Here is a 27168-nt window from a genome sequence, read left to right on the forward strand (position 1 = left end):
TCACTTTTGAATGCTGGCGGTGCTCTCACTCTAGTGGTAGCATGAGACGGAGTCTACAACCCACACAAGTGGCTCAGGTAGTGCAGCTCATCCAGGATGGCACATCAATGCGAGCTGTGGCAAGAAGGTTTGCTGTGTCTGTCAGCTGTGTCTACATCCAAAATGTATGGTGAGATCTGAAAACAGCAGTTTAAGGAGGGAACCCCTTAAATATTGAAGAACTACAGCATTTTGCTGCTGGAAAATGGTGCAAATTGTTAGTACAAAGGTGCAGCAAGCTCATTGATGACAACAAGAAGTATTTCTTATTTTGGCCAATGGCTGTGCAACCAAGTACTAGCTCCGGGGTACCAATCATTTTGTCAATTTTCTAAATTCAAATCATAAAATGAAGTTAACAAAAATGAAATTGGTTTTGCAATGTTAAATCCAATAACAAGGTGTGGTGGCCAAACGTTTTTATTTTGAAGAAATAAGGAATTATTTAAGAAAAGTGCAAGGGTGCCAATATATTTGGCTGTAACTGTATATGTGTTATGTACATTTATACAACGGGTGGTTCTAATCCTGAATGCTGATTGGTTAAATCTATGACGTTAAAATGCCTATTTACTCTGTTCCATCTGAATGTACATACACACTTTTGAACATACTTTTGAAAGAGAGTGTGTGTGTGTGTTTAGCACTGACACACTGTGAAGTTCAGGAGCTGATGAAACGATGAGGAAATGTCTTAGCTGCTACTTCTGCCACAGGGCAGTTTGATTCAATCAAGAATTCAGTGATTCTGTTCATTACCTTGCTAGCTGAACAGAATATCAGTACTGTGTCATAAATTATTTATTCAAATGAATGGACAAATCAAAAAGCTTATAAGGAATATGAGTCCCAGGCATGAAGTAAGGTGTTACATGCATTGGGGAAATGCAGCCCGCATTCCACAATATGCCAACTCCCAAATACGATGCTAATGTGGAAATGCACAACACGGCTATCAGAGATGCTATTAACATACGCTTAATCTGTGTGTGATTGATTCTCAATACACTGTGACACTGCCACATATCTAACAGTGATATAAAGAAATCACCCTTGAGAAACTGTAAGAAATGATTCTCTTTCCTATGTTAGTCATTCCATTCTGTATGGACGATAGACATTGTGGCCGAAAAAGAGCGCTGCCGCTTAAATGGAACCCGAAAAATGTATGAACAGTGGAATATTACGCAATATTAGTGCTTGTGTTGTGTGTTTGTGAAAATGCTACATTGAATTTATATTATGTGGATTTTTTTTGTTATTTTCATATTTCTGAAGCACATCATTTGTGTTGAGAAAAAAGGGTTTGTGTTGGTTTTATATAAATACATATTTGAATTGACAAATCACCTGCTACGTTCCCGTATTTTCGGTTGTTGTTACTATAAGTCCTCTGTGGTCACCTCTAAGGCAGAATCACTCCCACGCAAAACATCTCAAACAACCATTACTGCTGTATAAGACTTGAATATGCCCTTCAGGCGCTACATTTACAAAAAAACGATTCTGATCTGAATGCGCCTTTGTTCAAACCATGAGCGTGCAGATATCACTCAACAAAATATCATTGTGACAAGAGTTCCCGCTCGTCATCTTTCTCAAGGTCACTCTGTACTCATTTACTGTCTGATCTAAACTCTAGCCACAAACACACTGTATGTGGTCTACTCATAGTGTCTACGGCATCATTTGAATTGATAGAGTGAACGCTCGCTCTCCAGCTCATTCAGTCACTACAGTTATGGTACCTGTGAGAGAACAGCCCTACTTACCATCAGCTCACTGTTCTTAGGACAGTGAAGCCAACAGCTCACACTACACCCACAGCTGAACCACATGTACCTATATTAAATGGTGAGGGCTTCATAAAGATCTCCCCATGGCAACAAAAAATCCCTTTTATTTGAACGGACAAATTCTCCTGAGTTGAAGTTAGATAGTCTGCTCCTTTACAGGAGTGTAAGTGAGAGGAGAACTAAATACTGTAGAGAAGTACTGAGATCTGGTCCTGGGGTGGCTGACTGACGGTTGTTAGCTGCGCTGCTCTGTTGCCAGGTCCACAGCTCCTCTGTAATAATGATGCAACTGGACTCAATCAGCCCTGAATTAGCACGTACAATGGAGCATGAGGTAATGTCACGCTACAAGCATAACCTTTCCTCCAACAACGGCACCGACATCAAATAGCTGGCAAACCGCTGCTTCTTGCTTCCGATGTTCACTTTATACAATGGTTTCTTTCTTTTTTTTTTAAGGAGTGGGCTGGCATTTTTTAGAAGGCATTCTCCAATCTCCAGGCATCCTCATAGACAGCGAGACAGTGAGTGAGGGATCAGCCCTGCATACAGCACAATAAGGCCCTGCCCTGCAGTGAGGTCGTCTTGTGTTCAGACAGTGTGATCCATCACAGGGTTACTCTCAGCTTTTTATTAATCTAGTTGAGAAATGCCTCAGCATGAGAAGGGGAGGAACAAAGGGAGTACATAGTCTCTGGCTTGTCAGAGACTTTCACAGGGCTGGGATTTGGCACAACTCTGCTGAAATATGCACCTTGACACAGAATGTACACCAGCAAGCACTGCCTCATCTCAGTCTGTACAATTATGATAGATTCTAGCTGCTCTCTAGTAATGAGTTCTGTTAAACATGGTCTGAGAAAGCATTTCACTTGCATTTTGTCAAAGGACTGAGCCCCAACAAATCCATTAGTACTACATGTTAATGTACTGGTATGTTAATCAGTGTTTCTAAAAGAGAGCCAAAACAGGCATGTTGGTTTTACCAATCTTTAATTGTACATTAAAACATTTCTCAAGAACCTCAGGCAACGAGCACACCAGTGTGTGTTCGCACAATGATGGTTGCACAGCCACCAACATCCTGACACAATCATTAAAAGTGGTATTATAATCATCACCACCACCACCAGTTACCCACCACCACCCCACAATAATAATCTTTCTACTTCTTATCCACATCACCGGACAGCAGTGTTGCTTTTATTAGACCCCACAGGGATCTGCATCGTACTGCACACAGTCATCAGAACACACCAACAACGCATCCAACAAAGCAGGGCACTGCCCCAGTTCTTTAAAGTGGACAACACGGACAAGACACACACAGACACAAGGATGCAAGAGCAGGGATATAGGGGGATCTTTTATCACTGCACCTCACAGACAAGAGGCCAGAACATACAGTGCCTTCAGAAAGTATTCACACCCCTTGACTTTTTCCAAATGTTACAGCCTGAATTTCAAAAATGTATTAAATTGAGACGTTTTTTTTGTCACTGGTCTATGCACAATAACCCAAAATATCAAAGTGAAATTATGTTTTTAGACATTTCTCCAAATTAATTACAACTGAAAAGCTGAAATGTCTTGAGTCAATAAGTATTCAACCGCTTTGTTATGGCAAGCTTAAATAAGTTCAGGAGTAGAAATTGGCTTAACAATTCACATAAGTTGCATGGACTCACTCTGTGTGAAATAAGTGTTTAACATGATTTTTTAAACGACTACCTCATCTCTGTACCTCACACATACAAATATTTGTAAGGTCCCTCAGTTGAGCAGTGAATTTCAAACAGTTTCACCCATAAAGACCAGGGAGGTTTTCCAATGCCTTGCAAAGAAGCGCACCTATTGTTAGATGGGTAAAAAATAAAAAAGCAGACATTGAATATCCCTTTGGGCATGGTTAATTAATTAACTTTGGATGGTGTACCAATACACCCAGTCACTACAAAGGTGACTGTGTCCTTCCTAACTCAGCTGCCGGAGAGGAAAACAATTACAGAGTTTAATGGCTGTGATAGGAGAAAACTGAGGATGAATAAACAACAGTTACTCCACAATACTAACATAATTGACTGAGTGAAAAGAGGGAAGTCTGTACAGAATAAAAATATTCAAAAACTAGCTTCCTGTTTGCAATAAGGCACTAAAGTAATACTGCAAAAAATGTGGTAAAGCAATACAATTTTTGCAATGAATACAGGCTGTATCATATCCGGTTGTGATTGGGAGTCCCATTGGGCAGCGCACAATTGGCCCAGCATCGTCCAGGTTTGGCCAGGGTAGGCCATCAATGTAAATAGGAATTTGTTCTTAACTGACTTCCCTAGTTAAAAAAAAATAATTATAATTTAAAAAAACATATATATATACACATACACACGTTTGGGGAAAATACTCTCCATATTTTAAAGCATAGTGGTGGCTGCCTCATGTTATGGGTATGCTTGTAATCGTTAAGGACTGAGGAGGTTTTCAGGATAAAAAATAAATGGAATGGAGCTAAGTACAGACAAAATCCTTGAGGAAAACCTGTCTCAATCTGCTTTCCACCAGACACTGGGAGATTACTTCACTTTTCAGCAGGGCAATAACTTAAAACACAAGGCCAAATGGAGTTGCTTACCAAGAAGACAGTGAATGTGGCGAGTCACAGTTTTGACGAAAATCTATGTCAAGACCTGAAAATGGTTGTCTCGCAATGATCAACACCAATTTGACAGAGCTTGAATACTTTTTTTTATAATAAAAATGGGCAAATGTTGCAAGATCTAGGGGTGGAAAGCTCTTATGGACTTTCCTAAAAAGGTCGCAGCCAAAGGTGCTTCTACAAACAGTTGAAGTCAGAAGTTTACATACATAGGTGACTCATTAAAAATCATTTTTCAACTACTCCACAAATTGCTTGTTAACAAACTATATATTTGGAAAGTCAGTTAAGACATCTAATTTGTGCATGACACAAGTAATTTTACCAACAATTGTTTACAGACAGATTATTTCACTTATAGTTCACTATCACAATTCCAGTGGGTCAGAAGTTTACATACACTGAGTTGACTGCCATTAAAACAGATAGGAAAATTCCAGAAAATGATGTCATGGCTTTAGAAGCTTCTGATAGGCTAATTGACATCATTTGAATCAATTGGAGGTGTACCTGTGGATGTATTTCAAGGCCTACCTTCCAACGCAGTGCCTCTGTGCTTGACATCATGGGAAAATCAAAAGAATTCAGCCAAGACCTCAGAAAACAAATGTTTGACCTCCACAAGTCTGGTTCATCCTTGGCAGCAATTCCAAATGCCTGAAGGTACCACGTTCATCTGTACAAACAATAGTGCGCAAGTATAAAGACCATGGGACCACGCAGCCATCATACCGCTCAGGAAGGAGACGCGTTCTGTCTCCTAGAGATGAACGTACTTTGGTGCGAAAAGTGCAAATCAATTCCAGAACAACAGCAAAGGACCTTGTGAAGATGCTGGAGGAAACAGCTACAAAAGTATCTATATCCACAAAACCTGAAAGGTTGTACTTTTTGGAGAAATGTCCTCTGGTCTGATGAAACAAAAATAGAACTGTTTGGCCATAATGACCATTGTTATGTTTGGAGGAAAAAGGGGGACGCTTGCAAGCCGAAGAACACCATCCCAACCATGAAGCACGGGGGCGGCAGGATCATGTTGTGGGGGTGCTTTGCTGCAGGAGGGACTGGTGCACTTCACAAAATAGATGGCATCATGAGGGAGGAAAGGTACATGGATATATTGAAGCAACATTTCAAGACATCAGTCACAAAGTTAAAGCTTGGTCGCAAATGGGTCTTCCAAATGGACATTGACCCCAAGCATACTTCCAAAGTTGTGGCAAAATGGCTTAAGGATAACAAAGTCAAGGTATTGGAGTTGCCATCACAAAGCCCTGACCTTAATCCTATAGAGAATTTGTGGGCAGAACTGAAAAAGCATGTGCGAGCATTAGCTCTGTTAGGAGGAATGGGCCAAAATTCACCCAACTTATTGTGGGAAGCTTGTGGAAGGCTACCTGAAACGTTAAAGTTAAACAATTTAAAGGCAATGCTACCAAATACTAATTGAGTGTATGTAAACTTCTGACCCACTGGGAATGTGAATAAATAAATAAAAGCTGAAATAAATAATTCTCTGACATTTCACATTCTTGAAATAAAGTGGTGATCCTAACAGACCTAAGACAGGGACTTTTTTACTAGGATAAAATGTCAGGAATTGTGAAACTGAGTTTAAAGGTATTTGGCTAAGGTGTATGTAAACTTCCGACTTCAACTGTAGTTGACTCGGGTGTAAATATTTACGTAAATTAGATATCTATTTCATTTTCATTAAATTTGCAAACATTTCTAAAAACATGTTTTCACTTTGTCATTGTGTGTAGATGGTTGAGAAAAAAAAAAAAATAGATTCAGGCTGCAACACAAAATGTGGAATATGTCAATGGGTATGAATACTTTCTGAATACACTGTATATATCCCACCAACATGAGCACACACTAACATACAGCAGCCCGCCCCCTGGCTCTAGGCTCTCTCAATGCTGGACTTGGCTAAGGGACAAAAGCTCTCGTCTTAAACCAGGGAATAACAAGAGCTCTTGGGGCATATGGGGCAGAGGAGCCAACACATACCTGGGCCTCAGAGAATATATATTGGTGTGTTATGTTTACACTGCAACAGCCTTATGGAACTAAATGTAACATTGCCAACAAGATGCCAACAGTCCAGGCCAAGGCAGTATAATAATGTACTGTAATATTGCTTTCTTTGGCCATTTTCATATCCTTAATGTTATTAAACTACACTGAACAAAAATATATACGCAACATGTGAAGTGTTGGTCCCATGTTCCATGAGCTGAAATAAAAGATCCCAGAAATGTTCTATACCCACAAAAAGCTTATTTATCTCAAATGTTGTGCACAAATTTGTTTACATCCCTGTTAGTGAGCATTTCTCCTTTGCCAAGATAATCCATCCATTTGACAGTTGTGGCATATTAAGAAGAGTATTAAACACCACGATCATTACACAGGTGCACCTTGTGCTGGGGACAATAAAAGGTCACGCTAAAATGTGCAGTTGTGTCGCACAACATCATCTCGCAAATGTCTCAAGTTTTTAGGGAGCGTGCAATTGGCATGCTGACTGTTGGAGCTGTTGCACAGAGAATTTGGCAGTATGTCTAAACAACCGCACACCACGTGTATGGCGCCGTGTGGGCGAGCAGTTTGCTGATGTCAACGTTGTGAACATGATGGCGGTGGGGTTATGGTATGGGCAGGCATAAGCTATGGACAAAATTGCATTTTATGGATGGCAATTTGAATGCATAGAAATACCATGATGAGATCCTGAGGTCCATTGTGAGACCCATTTCTTTAAGGTATCTGTGACCAACAGATGCATATTTGTATTCCCAGTCATGTGAAATCCATAGATTAGGGCCTAATGAATTTATTTCAACTGACTGATTCCCTCATATGAACTGTAACTCCGTAACAATCTATGAAGCTGTTGCATTTGGTGTACAGAGACAGAATGATTAAAGACCTTCCAGAGCTCATTAATTCCAGCGTCATGCTGCTCGAGTTGTCAGTGGTCTCTGCCCCATAGGCTAACTGTAATTCAGCAGATGTCAAAATTAATTTATTCTGATTAACCTCTGACACCTACGATGCGACGTCGAGGGAGGGAGGAGGCAGGGAGATGGAATCCACAGGTTTGTGTGTCAATGACGTTTGATCTAAGTTTCAATGGAGGTTTCAGAAAACAGCATGGCTCTTCTACTGCAGCAACAGAAGTTGTTCATGATATTATTGATGCCACGGGGCGAGAAACGGCACCCGTCTCCCTTTTCATCGAGCTGTCAAAAAGGCATTCGACGCCGTTGACCATGACGCGTTGCAAAGACTTGGATAGGAGATAGGATCATCTGATCGGGCAGTCTCAAGGTTCAAAGGGTAACTATCAGATAGAACTCAGTGTGTTCAGTTTGGTGTTATGTCATCAATTGTCCGAACTAAGCTCTGTCAGCTGAAGTTGCTTTTAAATGATAAGACAAACGTTATGGTTTTCACAAATAAAAACGTCACCTCTTCCACGTATAGACAGAGTAGCAACTTACAAGTACTGGGGTTTCTAGATAGATGAGTGTCTCACTTAAAACACCACATCGAATGCGTTAGGCTCAAGTTGGGTTTTTCTTTTGACGTCAGGAAGAGGCTATTTTCGTGGCTGTAATTAATGATGGTGATATTTTGTACATGTACGCCCCTGTACGCTTCTGTAACTACATTGTCCAGCAGACAAATTATGAGGGGGAGGGGGGGTATGCCAGTTCACTGCGCCTTTCACTTGGAACCAGCTTAAAAAAGGTCCTGAAATGACTGGAGCTCGTCCCTTTAAATGAGATTAAAACTAGGTTAAACACTATGATGGAAAATTAGGTGGGGGGGGGGGGGGGGGGGGGTTGCGGTCAATGTTTTGACCCCTAGTTGCGCCACACTTTCTCAAACCATCTTATTGTTCAATGTGTAAATGTATGTTTATTTTTCCCCCCCCAACTGTAATGCTTTGTGTTTTATTTTGTAAACGTGTCTGCAACTTTGTGTACTGCTATTTGGCCAGATCATCTCAGAATGTTCATCTCAAAAAAAGACTAACCTGCTAAAAATAAAAGTACAAACAAATATGTAACATAGGTACATGCCAGGTAGAGTAGAGCTCTCATGCTGGAGTGGAAGAACCCAACAGAAACCACCTGGTGGGGAGAGAGGTCCCCACTCGCACAGCGACACATTTTCATGCCACACACACGACCTCTCCAGGCACCCCCAACGTCACACACAGGAGGGTGGGTGTGCTGAGAGAAGGAACAGAGACGGAGAGGTGTAGGGAAACGAGGGAAGGGTGACGACGGCAAGCACCACAACAGTGACCACACACAGAGTGACCATCACTAGAGCACACAGACCATGAGGCTGCCATTGTCAAATGATGAGTATCAGCCACGTCCAGCACTTGGACTGACTGACAGTGTCGACTGTGAAAACTGGACGTGTGACCTGAGGGAAAGGAATCAAGAGCTGCGACATCATTTCCATCAGTAAAGTGTACAGGTACACGGGAGGACATGGAACGGGCACTCACTGCCACACCGATAGGCTTTCACTCACGAGCTCACAACTGCTAACTGTGCCAAAGAAAAAGGAGCAGAGCGTCGTCAGAAATATTCCACAAACAAGCCTAAAAGAAAGAAAGGTGACCGCCAGTTTCAAAATGTCTGGCTGCTGAGAGAGACAGACCGAGCAGCCGTCTGTCAGTCAGTCTGGAGCCTTGTAAGGAGAGCAGAGCCCTTGGGCCTGTGCAAGGTGGGCCTCGGTCACAGCACAGAGATCCCACTACTAAACCACGGTGCGATGACGTCATCTATGCAGACAGAGTAAAGCCCAGAGGCCCACCCCTGAAGAAGTTAACCGGGTCTCAGTTGAAACCATGATGCTGCAGCAATGTCCACATAGTCCCTCCCTGGTGAGATCAGTGAGGAGCCACACCGACAGGCAAGACAAAAACAGCGACCCAGAAAGAACACCAGAACAAAATAAATTTACATTTCATAGTCAAACACCCTGTTTTGTCCCCCCCCCCTCTCATCATTTAAAAAAAACGAGCCGTCTTTTAGGATCTTAGTTACATCATCATCGTTGGTATCCTATCCTCAGGGAGGGTTGAGGTGAGCGAGCCGATCTGTAGAGTGACCCTGTGTGTGGCTCTTATAGACGCACGGTGTTGATTCTCAGCGGCTGGACGTTCTTGCCGTTGGCGTGGCTCTGCCCGGGGCTGAAGTAGGGGCAGAGCTTGGCCGGGAACGTCTTCTCCCTGTAGGTGTACAGCCAGGACATGTCGTCAGCATTGTAGAACACCAGCAGGCCCTTGGGGTAGTCCAGGTACACGCCCACCTTCTCCAGCTTGCTCTTGACGTTGAGGCGGGTCCAGGGCTCGGTGCAGGCGCTGTACTGGTTGCCGTCGTGCATGACGACGCAGTAGAAGCCGCGGCTGGGCTGGATCTGGATGCTGCCCTTGCGGCTGACCGTCTCGTTGGCCACGCCGATCATCCACTGGGTCTTCTCTGACACCATCACCTCCCAGTAGTGCACCCCGGAGCCGAAGCCCTCGGCCCCCAGCACAGACACCTCCACGTCGAAGCGCCGCGGGGAGTCCTGCAGGGGCTGGGGGTGCAGGTTACCATAGGCTACGATGGTGCAGTCATCTGATAGGATGAGTCTCTGGTGGGCTGTGATGGGGTCTAAGGTCAAAGCTGCTGGCACTACGGAGAGAGAGAATGGACACAGTTCAAAAACACACCAGAGACAACCTGACAGGGCAAGCCCAGATAAAGCCAGTTAGACAGGATACAGATAAGGACATATTCTTCCCTACTGTTTACCAATAGAGAAACATAAATATGTTATGAGGACGCTCCCTCCCTCAGACAGACACTAGCTCCAGAACGGAGGTGTCATTCGTTGCACTCCATTTGTCACCATCGCCGCTGTACTGTCTGAGTTTTATGCTGAGGCAGTGAAAATGTCCTGGCATCCGTTTCAGCCAGTCACTGAACTGGAGAGGGGATCTGAAGGCAAGTGCATACAAATTGATTTTCTAAATGTTATCTTTAAAAAGTGATTCATCAGGTGTCTGGGAGAGGACCAAGGACATTCTGTTTGGAGGGAGGAGCTGAGTCACTGGCACAGTCTCTGTCTGCAGTGGTCAGTCAGTGTAGGTTTACTGACTGTGCCTGGTGTTTCTGCTCTACCAATCAAATGAGCCGGTGCTGCTGAAGGACCCTATCGGGAGGAGAATAAGGGGCTGTCATGGTGTTGGAATGACTGATGGGTAGCCTAATAATCCACTCTTGTAATACCCCCTATTGCCCAACATCTACTGTAATCATATTTAAGGAAATGAAGACCTCATGAAGAATATTTACATGAGCCATGTTTGGGACTGTTGGTTCATACCCTTCGACTTTATGCTACAAAAGGGAAACAGCTTATGGAGTAAGCATTCAAAATGACCTCGGCCTCCACTACACATTGATACTGTACAATGTCATGCAAAGCTATGGAAATGGAGCTGGGAGGAGCATGTCTCCACAGCTCTGTGTTGGCTTGGCAGGGCTGGAGGCAGCTAGTTACATGTCGTTCTGTGGGTTAACTGTGGGTTAGGGAGGGAGAGTGGTTGTCGCACTGGGTTCAGTCTCTTTTTTTCTGGTTCTGTCTGGTTCTATGGAAAAATTAGCTGGGAGAACAATAGCAGCTTGTTCTCCTCACTCACTCCCATACATAGAGCTGGTTTAAAACAGAACAGAGAAAGGAATTTGCCAAATCTCCTCCCTTGATCTTCAGTGTTTATATCACATAGTACAAAAACAGGTGGCCTTGCCACTAGCCAGCAGGCAGGACAATGTTTTCCCCCACTCAACAACGTCGCCAGACAGTGTGTGTGTGTTTCAATCAATTCATGAAAATGAAAATAATCACTCTTGCACACACACACAACAAACACCAGCGTTCATACACTCAAGTCATGCACACGTATGCCATTTTCTAGTTGGTAACATGGATGAAAAAGGGCACTGGGTTTGAGAGAAGAGGAGAGGTAGACTACTATTAATCCCCTAAACTATCATCTGCAGAGAGAGCGAGAGGGATGCTGGGAGAAAAGGCTTTGTTGTTGTCACCGTGGCAGCCAGTGTTGATGGATCTGAACCAATTGTTCCATTTGGCAAGCAGTCAAGGGAGGCCAAGAAACCACTCTGCCTTCTCTCCAGCTTCAGAAGGCCAAAATGAGAGAATTGACAGAGAATTGAGTGCATCGTTTTAAATAACCTTCTGTGAGAGTGAGCGATGGCTGTGGGCTCAGGGAGAACAGGAAGAGGGAGAAGAAAGGAGAGAGATCTTCATCAGCTTTCCTGACAGCGAAGGGCATCTCAGCCCTCCAGCCACCATTTTCTCACAGAACTCACAAACATCCCAGATATTTGAACGCAGGATTAGCTCACACTGTGGGAGTCTTCTCCAAGGTTTCCAAGGCATCAATCAGAGCCCAATTTAAACCCAAATCTATGCTACATTTTACATGTGTGTCATTTAGCAGACACTCTTATCCAGAGCGACTTACAGGAGCAATTAGGGTTAAATACCTCGCTTAAGAGCACCCTTAGGAGTAAAAACCCATGGTGGAGACAATGATTTGTATCATAACTGAATGATGGGCTGAGGTACTTGGGTGCATCGAACAATTCATGAGACACTCCTGGTGAAGCGAATGCTGTTACACAGTTGAATTATGTGAGGGTTAACGTAGGTGGTGCATACCTGGTGAAATATCCTGAAAGAGAGACTTCCATATTGTGTACTGCAGGGGCCCCATGTACTTGGAGGTCGGGAAATCTTCATATGTTAGATTGGTCTCATGTATCTTTCCTTTTATCCTGTAGGTGGAGAAGAACGATCAATGTCAATTATCGATCTACTTTCACATCTCTTTGCTCGCTCTGTGAGATGTCTCTAGTCATTGCTCTATTTTCGCTGTTCGTTGTTGATAAAAGTATCTGTCAGATTCTGGATGGCCACATAATATTCTACAGCAGTGTAGATTGATATGGGTGATGGAGAGGGGGGGGCGGCTCAAACGCTATTACAGTATCCACCCCCACATTAGTCATTCTCATTCCTCCCACATGTATCCTTGAACCCCCCTCTCAACCCTGCCTGGGAACCATTGGGCTGCACAGCTGTACACCGAAAATCCTGAGAAACATTGAAACAGAAAATGATGCAAAGCTAACCATTCACCTGCTGTGAGTTTGTGAGAGTTACCCTGAGGAGAAACCACAACCTTGTACAGTCTTTTCTCACATTTTCCAAGAGTTTCTGCCTGTACTACACTTCCTGGAATCGTTGTGACTTTATGAGAAGGCAAACCTGTATATCAGTTCATTCTTCACTCATTCCTGTCAATGCCCTCTGGACCATTTGTTAGAAAGTAGTATTTTATTGCATTTCTTTTTTGTACTTTTTACCCCTTTTTCTCCCCAATTTCGTGATATCCAATTGGTAGTTGCAGTCTTGTCCCATCGCTGCAACTTCCGCACGGACTCGGGAGAGGCGAAGGTCGAGTGCCACGCGTCCCCCGAAACACGACCCGGCAAAGCCGCAACTGCTTCTTGACAACGCTCGCTTTAACCCGGAAGCCAGCCGCACCAATGTGTCAGATGCGCCCGGGCCCACCACAAGGAGTCGCTAGAGCGCGATGGGACAAGGACATCCCATCCGGCCAAACCCTCCCCTAACCTGGACGACGCTGGGCCAATTGTGCGCCGCCTCATGGGTCTCCCGGTCGTGGCCGGCTACGATTAAAAAGCATTCTGATGCAACAACTTCCTCAGTCCACTTTATCAATCCCTTCTAAGATCTTAAATACTTTAACTGAATCCCTGAGCACCCTCTTTCCCCGATTTAAAATAATGAGTCTGGTATATCAATGAGTTGCTTAACTCCGCACGTTCTCTCCAAGCTATCACTATTAGTATCACTATCGGTATCACTGTCACTATCCTGACGATGAGCAGAATGGGTTACATTCATTACATTCAGGGGATGGTCTTATGTCGGGAGGGGAGTATAATATAACATAACCTCAGACAGTGTGCTATCTTACAAAAGTTTAGGACTGTGGCTTTTTGGAAGAAGAGCTGATCCAAGGTCAGTCAGACAGTAAGCAGAGCACCTCTCGGAGGTGAGGGCCACGCCCTCCAGGAAGTCGTGGCGTCCCGTCTCGTTGAGGCGCTCCTGCAGGATGCCGATGCCCTCCTTGACGTCACGCAGCTGCTGGCTGAAGCGCTGGATCTTGTGCTCGATGTCGGAGAGCGTGCGCGCCGTGTCCGTCTCCAGCTCCTCCAGCATGGCCTTCTGGCGCTCTCGCAGGAACCGCTGCAGGCGTTCAAATGCCTCGCCGATTGTCGCACGCAGGCCCTTGGCCGACGACTGGAATGAAAGCGAGAGAGGGATAAGAGAGAGATGAGAGGTTGGTTATTTAGGATTAATGTGCAGGTTGTGCTCCAAGCATTAAACACACCAATATAAAATGTATTCTGCCTCTGTCACTCTTAGTTGGATGAAAGTCAGCCACCCCAGGGCTTATAAACCTTTTATCACCTAGCCTAACGATTATGTAAATGTAAACTCATTAATTGAAAAAAAAATCTGGCTAACAGTCAAAGGCAGGGCTTCTAAGGACATAAAATCCCCATCTGCTGTTATAGATCACCCAACACTGATTAACTCAATACAAAATGTACTATCATAAGAACAGCCTATGCAGATCGCATGAGGAGTTAAATAGGGCAAAGCTCAGTGTAAGGTTGGGACAGTGGAAGTGTGCCGTTTTAATGGTGACACTGCTTGTGAGATGGAGAGCATTTTTTCTAAGAGGCTGATGCTGTGGGGTCGACTGGGGACAGACTAGCTGTGTGTTCAAGGCAACATTTACAAGGCCTGCGAATAGTCAGATAAACGGATGCTATTATAGAAAGAGCAGGGCTGTTGATAAGGAGGGAAGGAGCAGAAGCTGAGGAGAGAGTTGGATTAATTTATTTATAGTGTAGCGGAAATTAATCACCTCCAATGCTAACAGCAGTAGCAGAGTAGACAAAACAAAGAGGCTCTATACGCTCAGTCCAGTAACAACTGGAGAGGGAGCAGCTTCTCACTCAGGGCTGTCTGTCTGTCTCCACAGAGGAAACATTATCTTTGTTGAACATTCTAAGCTCTGTTGTAGTTAGGGTTACAAAGCTCCCGGTAATTTACCGGAATTTTCAGTCATTTTGGGAATTAAATAAAAATCTATGTCATTCTATCGTTTTTTTCCCTTCCCCCCCTTCACATTATACAATACACAATGCAGGATCACGTTACAAATATTAGCCAATATACACTGCTCAAGAAAATAAAGGGAACACTTAAACAACACAATGTAACTCCAAGTCAATCACACTTCTGTGAAATCAAACTGTCCACTTAGGAAGCAACACTGATTGACAATACATTTCACATGCTGTTGTGCAAATGGAATAGACAAAAGGTGGAAATTATAGGCAATTACCAAGACACCCCCAATAAAGGAGTGATTCTGCAGGTGGTGACCACAGACCACTTCTCAGTTCCTATGCTTCCTGGCTGATGTTTTGGTCACTTTTGAATGCTGGCGGTGCTCTCACTCTAGTGGTAGCATGAGACGGAGTCTACAACCCACACAAGTGGCTCAGGTAGTGCAGCTCATCCAGGATGGCACATCAATGCGAGCTGTGGCAAGAAGGTTTGCTGTGTCTGTCAGCGTAGTGTCCAGAGCATGGAGGCGCTACCAGGAGACAGGCCAGTACATCAGGAGACGTGGAGGAGGCCGTAGGAGGGCTACAACCCAGCAGCAGGACCTCTACCTCCGCCTTTGAGCAGGAGGAGCACTGCCAGAGCCCTGCAAAATTACCTCCAGCAGGCCACAGATGTGCATGTGTCAGCATATGGTCTCACAAGGGCTCTGAGGATCTAATCTCGGTACCTAATGGCAGTCAGGCTACCTCTGGCGAGCACATGGAGGGCTGTGCGGCCCCACAAAGAAATGCCACCCCACACCATGACTGACCCACCGCCAAACCGGTCATGGTGGAGGATGTTGCAGGCCGCAGAACGTTCTCCACAGCGTCTCCAGACTCTGTCACATGTGCTCATGTGCTCAGTGTGAACCTGCTTTCATCTGTGAAGAGCACAGGGCGCCAGTGGCGAATTTGCCAATATTGGTGTTCTCTGGCAAATGCCAAACGTCCTGCACGGTGTTGGGCTGTAAGCACTACCCCCACCTGTGGACGTCGGGCCCTCATACCACCCTCATGGAGTCTGTTTCTGACCGTTTGAGCAGACACATGCACATTTGTGGCCTGCTGGAGGTCCTTTTGCAGGGCTCTGGCAGTGCTCCTCCTGCTCAAAGGCGGAGGTAGCGGTCCTGCTGCTGGGTTGTTGCCCTCCTACGGCCTCCTCCACGTCTCCTGATGTACTGGCCTGTCTCCTGGTAGCGCCTCCATGCTCTGGACACTACGCTGACAGACACAGCAAACCTTCTTGCCACAGCTCGCATCGATGTGCCATCCTGGATGAGCTGCACTACCTGAGCCACTTGTGTGGGTTGTAGACTCCGTCTCATGCTACCACTAGAGTGAGAGCCCCGCCAGCATTCAAAAGTGACCAAAACATCAGCCAGGAAGCATAGGAACTGAGAAGTGGTCTGTGGTCACCACCTGCAAAATCACTCCTTTATTGGGGGTGTCTTGCTAATTGCCTATAATTTCCACCTTTTGTCTATTCCATTTGCACAACAGCATGTGAAATTTATTGTCAATCAGTGTTGCTTCCTAAGTGGACAGTTTGATTTCACAGAAGTGTGATTAACTTGGAGTTACATTGTGTTGTTTAAGTGTTCCCTTTATTTTTTTGAGCAGTGTATATATTTCATGCCGAAACCCTCATATTTCAGTCCGTTACTAATAATGTCCTGTACTATGTATTATGTCATGTGGACCCCAGGAAGAGTAGCTGATGCTTTTGCAGCGGCTGATGGGGATCCTAATAAACACCAAATATTAAACACCATTGGTATTCACTAAGTTGATGGTTTATAGTTGGATAATGTTTTGCAGCGGTTATTAAAATGTATTATAAAATCTTATTGAATTATTTCATACATTTTACGTGTGACACGGCCACACAGAGGACAAGAGATATATACAGCCACCTGTGATAATCTGAAGTACCAAAAAAGGCCAGTAGATGTCTTGTGATAAATTACATAAAATCATTGAGACACCAAAGTTCTGGTAGTTTACTGGTAAACCAGATCTAGTAGTCTCTGGGTCGTTCCACAAAAAGAGTGCCTTTTGTATCCCTTTGATATTTTAAGTAGAAATTGTAAACCCATATTTAATATAACCTGTTATATGAAATGAAGTGCCTTTTAATATAGACAACATAAAAAAATTCTGCATTTTGACTGTACACCCTGTGGACTTAAGCGCAACATTTCTCCAAGTTTTCACCATCACTAGCTAGGTTTCCATCCAATTGGCGAAAATCCACATTAAACAAAATATGAACATTCCCACAAGTGGTGTGTTTCCACCAAACGAACTTGTTGCGGATACAATTCAGTGCACACAAAAATGTACTTTTCCGCTTAAGCTTTCATGTACCAAATTAAAATCTAAAGTTCAATGTGTTTCCATCGCATTTTCAACTGGACCCATAGACACAAAAACTGTTGCGTTAAATAGTAAATGTGCCTCCTCTGGTCTTGGCACGTTTGCTCTAGCCAACAGCTTGCAGATACACTGCGGGTAGGCTAGTCTACATGAGATTATTATGGTTAAATGAATTTTTATTTGTCAAACGGCAGCCAAGCATCGATCATCATGTCACCAGAATAAGACCCTTGATATTTATTGGAAAAGAGCATCAAGATCACTGGGCACTTTCACCACCCTGTGAAGTTCATCAGAACTTTCATCTGTAGCCTAATAAACTGCATGTTTCCCTGAGTCGTAGTGGGAGGACCACAAACCATATCATCGTGTGAATCCAAGTTTACTTTGATATGATGGGCATTATCAATATTTACCCATAAAGGAGTTTCCACCGCCATTTCTCACATAATACATTTTACAGACACAAAAAGATCCCGATGTCGAACGATCAAATTCTGTCGACATTTATAAAATTGTACCGAAACGTACTGTTTCCATCACAGCTGTAGTGATTTCCAAAAAATATATATTGTATGACTATACTCGCATAAAAACAGTGGCTGGAAATGTGGTAAATGTAAAGCCCTAGTTATTTTATTGCTTTGACAAAGTCACCTCTGAAGAATATTATATATTTAATGTGATTAGTGATTCATCTTATCACATTAAATGTCTGTCCCTCATTTTAAGTTCAATCTTGTTACGTGAACTGAACTGTTGTTTTAATACGGTAAAACAATTCCTTTTTTTTTTTTTACTCAAAAAGAAACATTGAATAGTCAACAGTCAAATCACAGTGTAAAAGCAGGTGAGCTGATTCTACTCTTTTTGGCCATTTTCTGGTGTTTTGTGGTGGAAAACTGAGTGGGTCGAGCATAACATGTCAACCCTGTTACCAACAGGTAGACAGGCTAGAAATGTTAACAATGTAATTATATATATATATATAAATATATATATTTTTTTTTAAAGTTTGCATTCGATTGCCTGCTCTGTTGCACACAACAAGCTTCCATTCCCCCTGTCACAATAGGATTTATGGCTGATTTAAGATGAAATCGTCAACCCTGTTACAGTCAACCCTGTTACAGTCAAATCTGGTACTTTATTTGGCACGTAATAGGCACTTACCATAGTCATTTTTTTAAATGCAACCTAGAGATGGGAAAACATGTTTCTAATTTATGTTGAACATGTGCTCTCTATGACAGAATGTTCAAATTAAGCAAACTAAAACTACACTACCCAAAAGGTACTCAATTGGTGGAATGACCCCTCTACTCCTCTCCATCACAGGGGAGTACGGAACAACAGGGGCAGTAGCATTATAATCTGGGTTTTATTACTACTGCCTGCGATCAATCAATCAATCAATCTCCCTCCAGCAGCATGCCTGTTCCTCCTGTTCCAGTAGGAACCTGGAAGCAGGCACATATTATCTCTGTGCTGTTTGGGAGCTCTCAGCCTATTAAAACCATTTATCTCCAGTACAGATGGGATGTGTTAAGGTGGGCTGTGGGCTGCTCTCCTCCACCTGGTGACCGAGAGAGGAGGACAGTACTGACGAGGCCTGTGCCAGGTCCCAGCAGGGTGTTATGACTATGGCAGGGTGGATATTTAAAGCCCATATTAAGCCTACAGGGAGAGGAGGCTGGGTCTCAGAGCAGCAGCATGTGCTTATCAGGCGAACCCCCACGGGGCCTGGGAATCAGACAGCGTCTGCTCTTCAGACGGGGGAGGGGACGTCCCTAAACACATGGGCCCAGGGCTGGAACTAAACTAGAGCACCAGAACCAATATAAACCAATTAACTGACAAACAGCAGTGTTAGTGGACGTTTAAGAGTCACACCAAAAACAACGGTAATGGCAACCTCACACCACCCTGCTCAAAGTTTCCGTTTCAGCACCATGTTGCCGGTGAGAGAGGATTGTGTGTGTTTTTTGAGGGTTTGATCCTACTAATCAATTTTCCTTTGGTGTCGGTGTGAGGTCAAGTACAAAAACCAAGAAAACAACAGAGCAATTCATTGTCATAAACCTAAATGCATCTGTGAGGCAAAGAGATCAATTTATGGCCCTCTTCCAGGCAATGCACGTCACCTCGGACAAATGGATGCAAGCCTAATGAGATGGGCTGATTTATAATGGAGACCTCCAGCTGGCACTCAGTTGGAGTTAAGGCAGCGGAAGCAGGCAGGTCTGCCTCTCTGGAACAGAGCCAGGGTAAAGTAAAGTCCAGCACTGCAGAACTCAAGCAGACAGGACAGAACAGGACAGGAAGACAGGAGGGAGCTGGCTTGGCTGGCATTCCAGTGGACAGCCAGCATGTAAACAGCAGGAAGAACGATGGATCCCAAATGACAAATACAGCTGACGGCACAAACACCATCTGTCAGAGAGCCCTCCCTCTCTGACTGATACAGCTCAAAGACGCTTAAGGGGGAGAGATGAGCCAGAAAGAAAAGGAGAGGAGAAGCAGTTGTATCGACTGGATGCGCTGTCTCCGCTGGTTAAAACAAGTTGTTGAGATTAAAGAGATGCTTAATGAACCAATTTGCTGTTTGGATTCTCACTCTCAGCTGTGGGATAAAATGAGGTAGAGAGAGAGACAGGACACACTGCTGCTTTACCTTGGTCTCTAATAGGTTAAAAAGGCTCTCTATACTGTAAGTTACTTTGGTCTAAGTGAATTTGTGTGCTTGGTGTGTGTTACCTCGGTCTCACGGAGTAGAGAGGTGTGTGTGTTACCTTGGTCTCAGTGAGTTGCCTCTGCAGTAGCTGCAGGGCCTCTGTGTGTCCCTTCTCACTGTCCTGCAGAGTGGCCAGCTGCTCCTTCATCTCCCTCTGCAACACAACAACAACAACAACAAATTAGCAACCACTGACTAGAGAAACACACATACAGCATTGTTCCTAGTTACTAACGAGGTGAATTACTGATTTACTGGAGCACAAATTTCATCAAGTTCCTCTGTTGGATCAAATTGGTGCATAACATTAGATTAAGTCCGTTTATTTGATGTTGACCAATTGTCCTGCAGCAGCATAGGGCACCATTCCTTTGCTACGACTTGCTATTGGGAAAAACGTCAAACTCTAAGTTCAACTCAAGGTTGTCGTCAGACATCTACATCTGTTTCAGCCTCAGTGGGAGGTTCAGGTATCGCAGACACCTCCTCCTCCTAACGGCCTAAAAGCCTTTTATGACTTATTGATTAAGGAAGGCTGTATTATGATAACCTTCTGCGGTCCTGCCTGAACACCAGGAGTCTGGGGGGGGGGGGACTGAGTCTGAGGAAAGGAGGTCGTCTCCAGACAGGGTTCTGTCAGACAGAAAGTGGGTCGTCTCCTCCAGGGCACTCCCTCCATGGCAGAACCAGGCCGTCTCTCTCTCTCCCTCTAATCCACCTCCAAGTTTCCTCAGGCAGAAGGAGGACACCAGGCAGTGGAGCTGGAACTGCTGTCACCAACAGGTCCCCTGAGCCGAGCCCAGCCCACCGCAGACACACAGTGAACAGAATCCATTTATCAGACAGAGGCAGATCCTCATCGGACTGATGATGCTTAGAGCCAGAAGAGGAGCAGGACTTCAGGTGCAGGGCTTGAGAATAAAAGTAAAGTAAAAGGACAGACTGGTTCATTACAACAGCTGTTATTTACTTGCTTCTGCGGAAAATACTCGGAGGAATATCAATGCAGTGCTGGAAAATTGCTTCCTGTTGACTATATCGAGTCAAATAGCCAAGTCCACACCACTCTTCAAATTCAGTTCTCTGCTCTTTGGCACAGAAACAGGCCAGGCAGCCGCTGCATGTAATTTGGTTTACGATGTGTTGGCGGAACAAGCCCATGTCCTTAATAAGCTACAAAATAAAATGTGAAACAGACAAATGGGGGTCGTTTCTATACAGTTTTGAACAGAGTCTAATCAAGGACCTGAACTAAGGAAAACAATCTCCCAGTGCTGTGAACAGAGCTTCCCAGACAATGTGGCTTTACATTTTAATGTTAAGAGAACTGCAGTAGGATCAGCAGGTTCCATTTCCATCAGGGCCAGCTCCAGCAGGTCAGAGGGCGAACTCCTCTCCCAGGCTGAGGACCAATCCTGAGAGAGAAGGAGTGCCGTTTTTATACAGGCCTCTCCACTTCCAGGGCCCTCGTTCTGTTGTCTGACAGCTGACAAGTTGGCTTTAATCCAGTGTAACTGGAACTGAACTTGTTCTGTGAGGTTGTAAGCCGATCAGTGTATAGGCCTATAGCATTGAAAAACTCAGAATCATCATGATCCAAGATACTAACAGAGAGAGAGGCGACACTGTCTGATGCCGTTTGAAATCCAGTCTGTCGCTCTCCTCTACGGCGACAACCCTAGAATCTCCCCACCTGTCCATCTCAGCAGGAGGACCAAACGTGACATTTCCCCCCGGATGCCGAATGGCAGGGAACAGGATCGCGGCTGGCTGGCCAATTATTAAACACATTTCCTAAACACACACTGGGGCTTTATACATTTCCCCAAACATTCCTACCAGCTGCAGGCCTTATTAAATACAGCAGAGCTTTGCTCAGGAGCTAAATAGGGTTATTGGCTTCCAACAGGCTCCCTGTACTGACGAAGACCAGAAAAAAACAGCCCCAGTCCTATAGCATGAATAATGAGCTGCTCACAGGATGCCGAGCTGAACATGTCCTCTGGATAAACACACACACACACACACACACACACACACACCTTACTCGGGATGTCATTGGATTCACGAAAGTAAAGCCAAGAAACTTCCACTAAAGTTGTGAAAGCCAACACAGAGGTAAACAACATTGTGATTTAGGTCTCGTGAGCTTAAATTAATACATGCATCGATTTAACTGCAACAGGTTGTTCTGTACAGAATCATATCCACGCCTCTTTGACCTGCTAATCGTTACATATCCACAACCCAGCAGGAATCTACTTTACTCAACACCCTCAAAAGGTGCTTTATGCAAGTCAAGGACAGTCTTTAGCATTACCTCGCTCAAGCCAGGTTCATAACTCTTTCAGGCAGCAAATGTGGAGGCTAAACACACTGCTCTGAGCTGAGCAGAACGCGCACTGCGACCAATACAGCCGTCTACTTGATGGGCCCGGTTGTGTAAATCCGTGTGAACAGGAACACAAACCTGCCATCTCTGCTCACAGACACACACCTATATTTACAGCCCTAGAATAGGTGAGTCACAGGGGCGAGGAGAAACTATGAGTCATGGGCCATCAGCGCAGATCTTCCGGGAAGGAGAGAGAAAACTTCTTGGCTGCTTTCACCGTGATGGAGGGTTTGTGCACAGGAGGAGAGCAAGTAGTGATGGGGAACTCAACTGATACAGTTACATACACTATATATACACAAAAGTATGTGGACACCCGTTCAAATTAGTGGATTCGGCTAGTTCAGCCACACCCGTTGCCGACAAGTGTATAAAATCAAGCACACAGCCATGCGATCTCCATAGACAAACACTGGCAGTAGAATGTCCTTACTGAAGAGCTCAATGACTTTCAACGTGGCACCGTCATAGGATGGCACCTTTCCAATTAAGTCAGTTTGTCAAATTTCTGCCCTGCTAGAGCTGCTCCAATCAACTAAGTGCAAATGTGGAAATGTCTAGTAGCAACAGTGGCTCAGCCGCGAAGTGGTAGGCCACACAAGCTCACAGAACGGGTCCGCCAAGTGCTGAAGTGTGTAAAAATCCTCTGTCCTTGGTTGCAACACTCACTACCGAGTTCCAAACTGCCTCTGGAAGCAACTTCAGCTTCATGAAATGGGTTTCCATGACCAAGCAGCCGCACACAAGCCTAAGATCACCATGCACAATGCCAAGTGTCGGCTGGAGTGGTGTAAAGCTCACCGCCATTGAACTCTGAAGTGATCACACTTCACCATCTGGCAGTCTGACGGTCAAATCTGGGTTTGGCGGATGCCAGGAGAACACTACAGGCAAGGGCTGATTTCAAGGTTTTACTGCTAACCCACAAAGCATTACATGGGCTTGCTCCTACCTATCTTTCCAATTTGGTCCTGCCGTACATACCTACACGTACGCTATGGTCACAAGACGCAGGCCTCCTAATTGTCCCTAGAATTTCTAAGCAAACAGCTGGAGGCAGGGCTTTCTCCTATAGATCTCCATTTTTATGGAATGGTATGCCTACCCATGAGAGACGCAGACTCGGTCTCAACTTTTAAGTCTTTACTGAAGACTCATCTCTTCAGTGGGTCATATGATTGAGTGTAGTCTGGCCCAGGAGTGTGAAGGTGAACGGAAAGGCTCTGGAGCAACAAACCACCCGTACTGTCTCTGGCTGGCCAGTTCCCCTCTCTCCACTGGGATTCTCTGCCGCTAACCCTATTACAGGGGCTGAGTCACTGGCGCTCTTTCATGCCGTCCTTAGGAGTGGTGCATCACTTGAGTGGGTTGAGTCACTGACGTGGTCTTCCTGTCTGGGTTGGCGCCCCCCCCTTGGGTTGTGCCGTGACGGAGATCTTTGTGGGCTATACTCGGCCTTGTCTCAGGATGGTAAGTTGGTGGTTGAAGATATCCCTCTAGTGGTGTGGGGGCTGTGCTTTGGCAAAATGGGTGGGGTTATATCCTTCCTGTTTGGCCCTGTCCGGGGGTATCATCGGATGGGGCCACAGTGTCTCTTGACCCCTCCTGTCTCAGCCTCCAGTATTTATGCTGCAGTAGTTTATGTGTCGGGGGGCTAGGGTCAGTTTGTTATATCTGGAGTACTTCTCCTGTCTTATCCGGTGTCCTGTGTGAATTTAAGTATGCTCTCTCTAATTCTCTCTTTCTTTCTCTCTCTGAGGACCTGAGCCCTAGGACCATGCCTCAGGACTACCTGGCATGATGACTCCTTGCTGTCCCCAGTCCACCTGGCCGTGCTGCTGCACCAGTTTCAACTGTTCTGCCTGCGGCTATGGAACCCTGACCTGTTCACCGGACGTGCTACCTGTTCCAGACCTGCTGTTTTCAACTCTCTAGAGACAGCAGGAGCGGTAGAGATACTCTTAATGATCGGCTATGAAAAGCCAACTGAGATTTACTCCTGAGGTGCTGACTTGCTGCACCCTCGACAACTACTGTGATTATTATTATTTGACCATGCTGGTCATTTATGAACATTTGAACATCTTGGCCATGTTCTGTTATAATCTCCACCCGGCACAACCAGAAGAGGACTGGCCACCCCTCATAGCCTGGTTCCTCTCTAGGTTTCTTCCTAGGTTCTGGCCTTTCTAGGGAGTTTTTCCTAGCCACCGTGCTTCTACACCTGCATTGCTTGCTGTTTGTGGTTTTAGGCTGGGTTTCTGTACAGCACTTCGAGATATCAGCTGATGTAAGAAGGGCTATATAAATACATTTGATTTGATTTGATACCTGCCCCAATGCATATTGCCAACTGTAAAGTTTGGTGGAGGAGGAAAAATGGTCTGGGGCTGTTTTTCATAGTTCGGGCTAGGCCCCTTCGTTCTAGTGAAGGGAAATCTTAATGCTACAGCATACAATGACATTCTAGATGATTCTGTGCTTCCAACTTTGTGGCATCAGTTTGGGGAAGACCCTTTCCTGTTTCAGCATGACAATGTCCCTGTGCACAAAGCGAGGTCCATACAAAAATGGTTTGTCGAGATCGATGTGGAAGAACTTGACTGGCCTGCACAGAGTCCTGACCTCAACTCCATCAAACACCTTTGGGATGAATTGGAACGCCGACTGCGAGCCAGGCCTAATATCCCAACATCAGTGCCCGACCTCACTAATGCTAATGGCAGAATGGAAGCAAGTCCCTGCAGCAATAATCCAACATCTAGTGGAAAGCCTTCCCAGAAGAGTGGAGGCTGTTATTGAAGCAAAGGGGGGACCAACTCTATATTAATGCTCATGATTTGGAATGAGATGTCCACGTACATTTGGTCATGTACTGTATCAGGATATTATTTTTGACGATATATCGCAATATTATTTTTTGCACTAGTCCTTGTCCCTGCACCAAAACTCTAGTATTTTTCCTTTATAGCTTGTTCTCCATCTTCTTTTTAAAATGGTGAGACCATTTGTTTCCAGCACTTTTCAAAACGTGTTTTCTCATGGCCCTTGTCCCTCTGCATCATACATGGTGAGCAATATGTTTGGAAGACAGAATGGCAATATATAGAAATCACAATACATATAGTATCGGGCACCTGAGTATCGTGATAATATCGTATCGTGAGGTCCCTGGCAATTCCCAGCCCCAAGAGCAAGTGTGTCAGACTGAAAAGTATTGATTTCTACACCCAGGGAGGGGATTCAGGAATCCATAACCTATATAGAAAATGGAACAGAGTGAATCTGGTGTGTCTCACACCTTTGGACATGTTGCCACAATCCAAGTGACATAGCAATGTACATTTTTGTACACTGGTTTTAGGATAACAACCCTGACTTGACGCCATGTGAAGAGGCTCAAGATTGATTGTTTCAACTGTTGTTTTGATCAGTTTAGGTAGTTTGAGTCAGTTGTTGGGGAAAGAGACTGTTTATTATTGACACGGCTGTCTGCACTGTCTGGCAACTCTCTGCTGAAACAACATGTCATCCTGTTCTACCACCCAGATCTATTCTTCAGCCCTCTGCCAACAAGACAGGTCCCCCCCCTGCCTTGCCCTTCCATATTCCTGCCAGGGTCCCTCTCTGTGATCATTAACATACAGCTCTATAAGGCTATTTGCATGAATGAAAATTGAAGGAGAGGCAGCGCCATGAGATTTCAATTTATAATTTTAACTTACATTAACTTTTCAATTTACATTACATCCTTGCATTCGCTGTGGCTGGCAACGTGACATTATTGCTCTGCAGCTCCAAATTCACCCTAAATATCAGTATCACAATAGCCTCTAACTTGCCAGTAAGCTATAGAGTACTACAGTATGAGTCATGACGCCAATAAAACCTAGCGGTCAAACAGGTTAATGGTTCCAATCATTTTTCCACCATAGGAGATTTTAGAAACACTTCAAATAAGGGCAGTGTTTCGTGTAGGCTTACCCTGGTGTGACGTTCTGATAACCGTGTAAATCGCTCTAGGACAAAGGCGACTTCATTCTCGTCAATGAGAATAGGCCCCGTAACACCAGTCCTGGAAGCCTCACACTCACTAATATCCATCTATAAACTCTGCTGCCCTTACACTGCAGCTCTGCTAACATGTTCAAGCACTAAGCCCTTTAACATCGTGTGATCTCTTTCCATAACATTTTGTGTCCCTTCATTAACAGGAGTCCGTTTCTGAGGGGGGAACTCTTGGTGGTGTTTCCGGTAGTTGGAGATGGGCTAGATGTGGAGCAGGCTGGGAGCATTCATCATTTACATGACTTGCCCTACATTCCAACCACTGGAGAACGCCAGCATCACCTTTTCTCTTTTCCTTTGAACTCTCCGTAGCCACACAATTTCCTACGTTTTTCAAGGAGCTAGACCCACTTTGGTCTAATTGGACAAGGCGTTTGTGTGTGTGTGTATGCGCGCGATGTTGTTCAGCAAGCTAAATTGTGTTGGGCTCCATTGTCGTTAGTGGGCATATCATTCTGTAGCGAGAGCTGGGCAGTGAGCCGGTCACAGCAGCCACTAAATGACTCCTCAGACACAGGTCAGCCAGACCGGTTCTCTCGCCAATCTCCCATCTGACTGCTAGAAACGATCAGACCACTGGGCCCTCCATCTCCTCTGAGGGGAGAGTCAGATACGGAGGAGGAAGGGCCATGTCCGTCTCTGTGTGTGATACTGTCGCCATCGCTGTCTGTGCATCTCAGCCATGCCTAGTCACAGTCATACACAATGACAGACAGGGCTGTCTGTCTATCAAAGCCAGTAGGTTACATGGGGTGGATGTTGCCTCCAGCCCCAGTTTGCCC

General features: G+C 44.9%; 1 protein-coding gene across 1 annotated transcript; it reads right to left on the minus strand.

Moving 5' to 3' along the window:
- Nucleotides 1-8336: 8336 nt before the first annotated feature.
- Nucleotides 8337-27047, minus strand: LOC120065537 (E3 ubiquitin-protein ligase TRIM62). Its single transcript, XM_039016607.1, has 5 exons — nt 26961-27047; nt 19982-20077; nt 13673-13929; nt 12259-12374; nt 8337-10205 (listed from the first exon to the last, which is right to left on the minus strand). Exons 1-5 carry the CDS (start codon nt 27045-27047, stop codon nt 9652-9654), a joined length of 1110 nt encoding a protein of 369 aa, XP_038872535.1. The 3' UTR covers nt 8337-9651.
- Between the last annotated feature and the right edge of the window lie 121 nt (nt 27048-27168).

This window comes from Salvelinus namaycush, chromosome 20 (assembly GCF_016432855.1).
Source record: "Salvelinus namaycush isolate Seneca chromosome 20, SaNama_1.0, whole genome shotgun sequence".
NCBI lineage: Eukaryota > Metazoa > Chordata > Actinopteri > Salmoniformes > Salmonidae > Salvelinus > Salvelinus namaycush.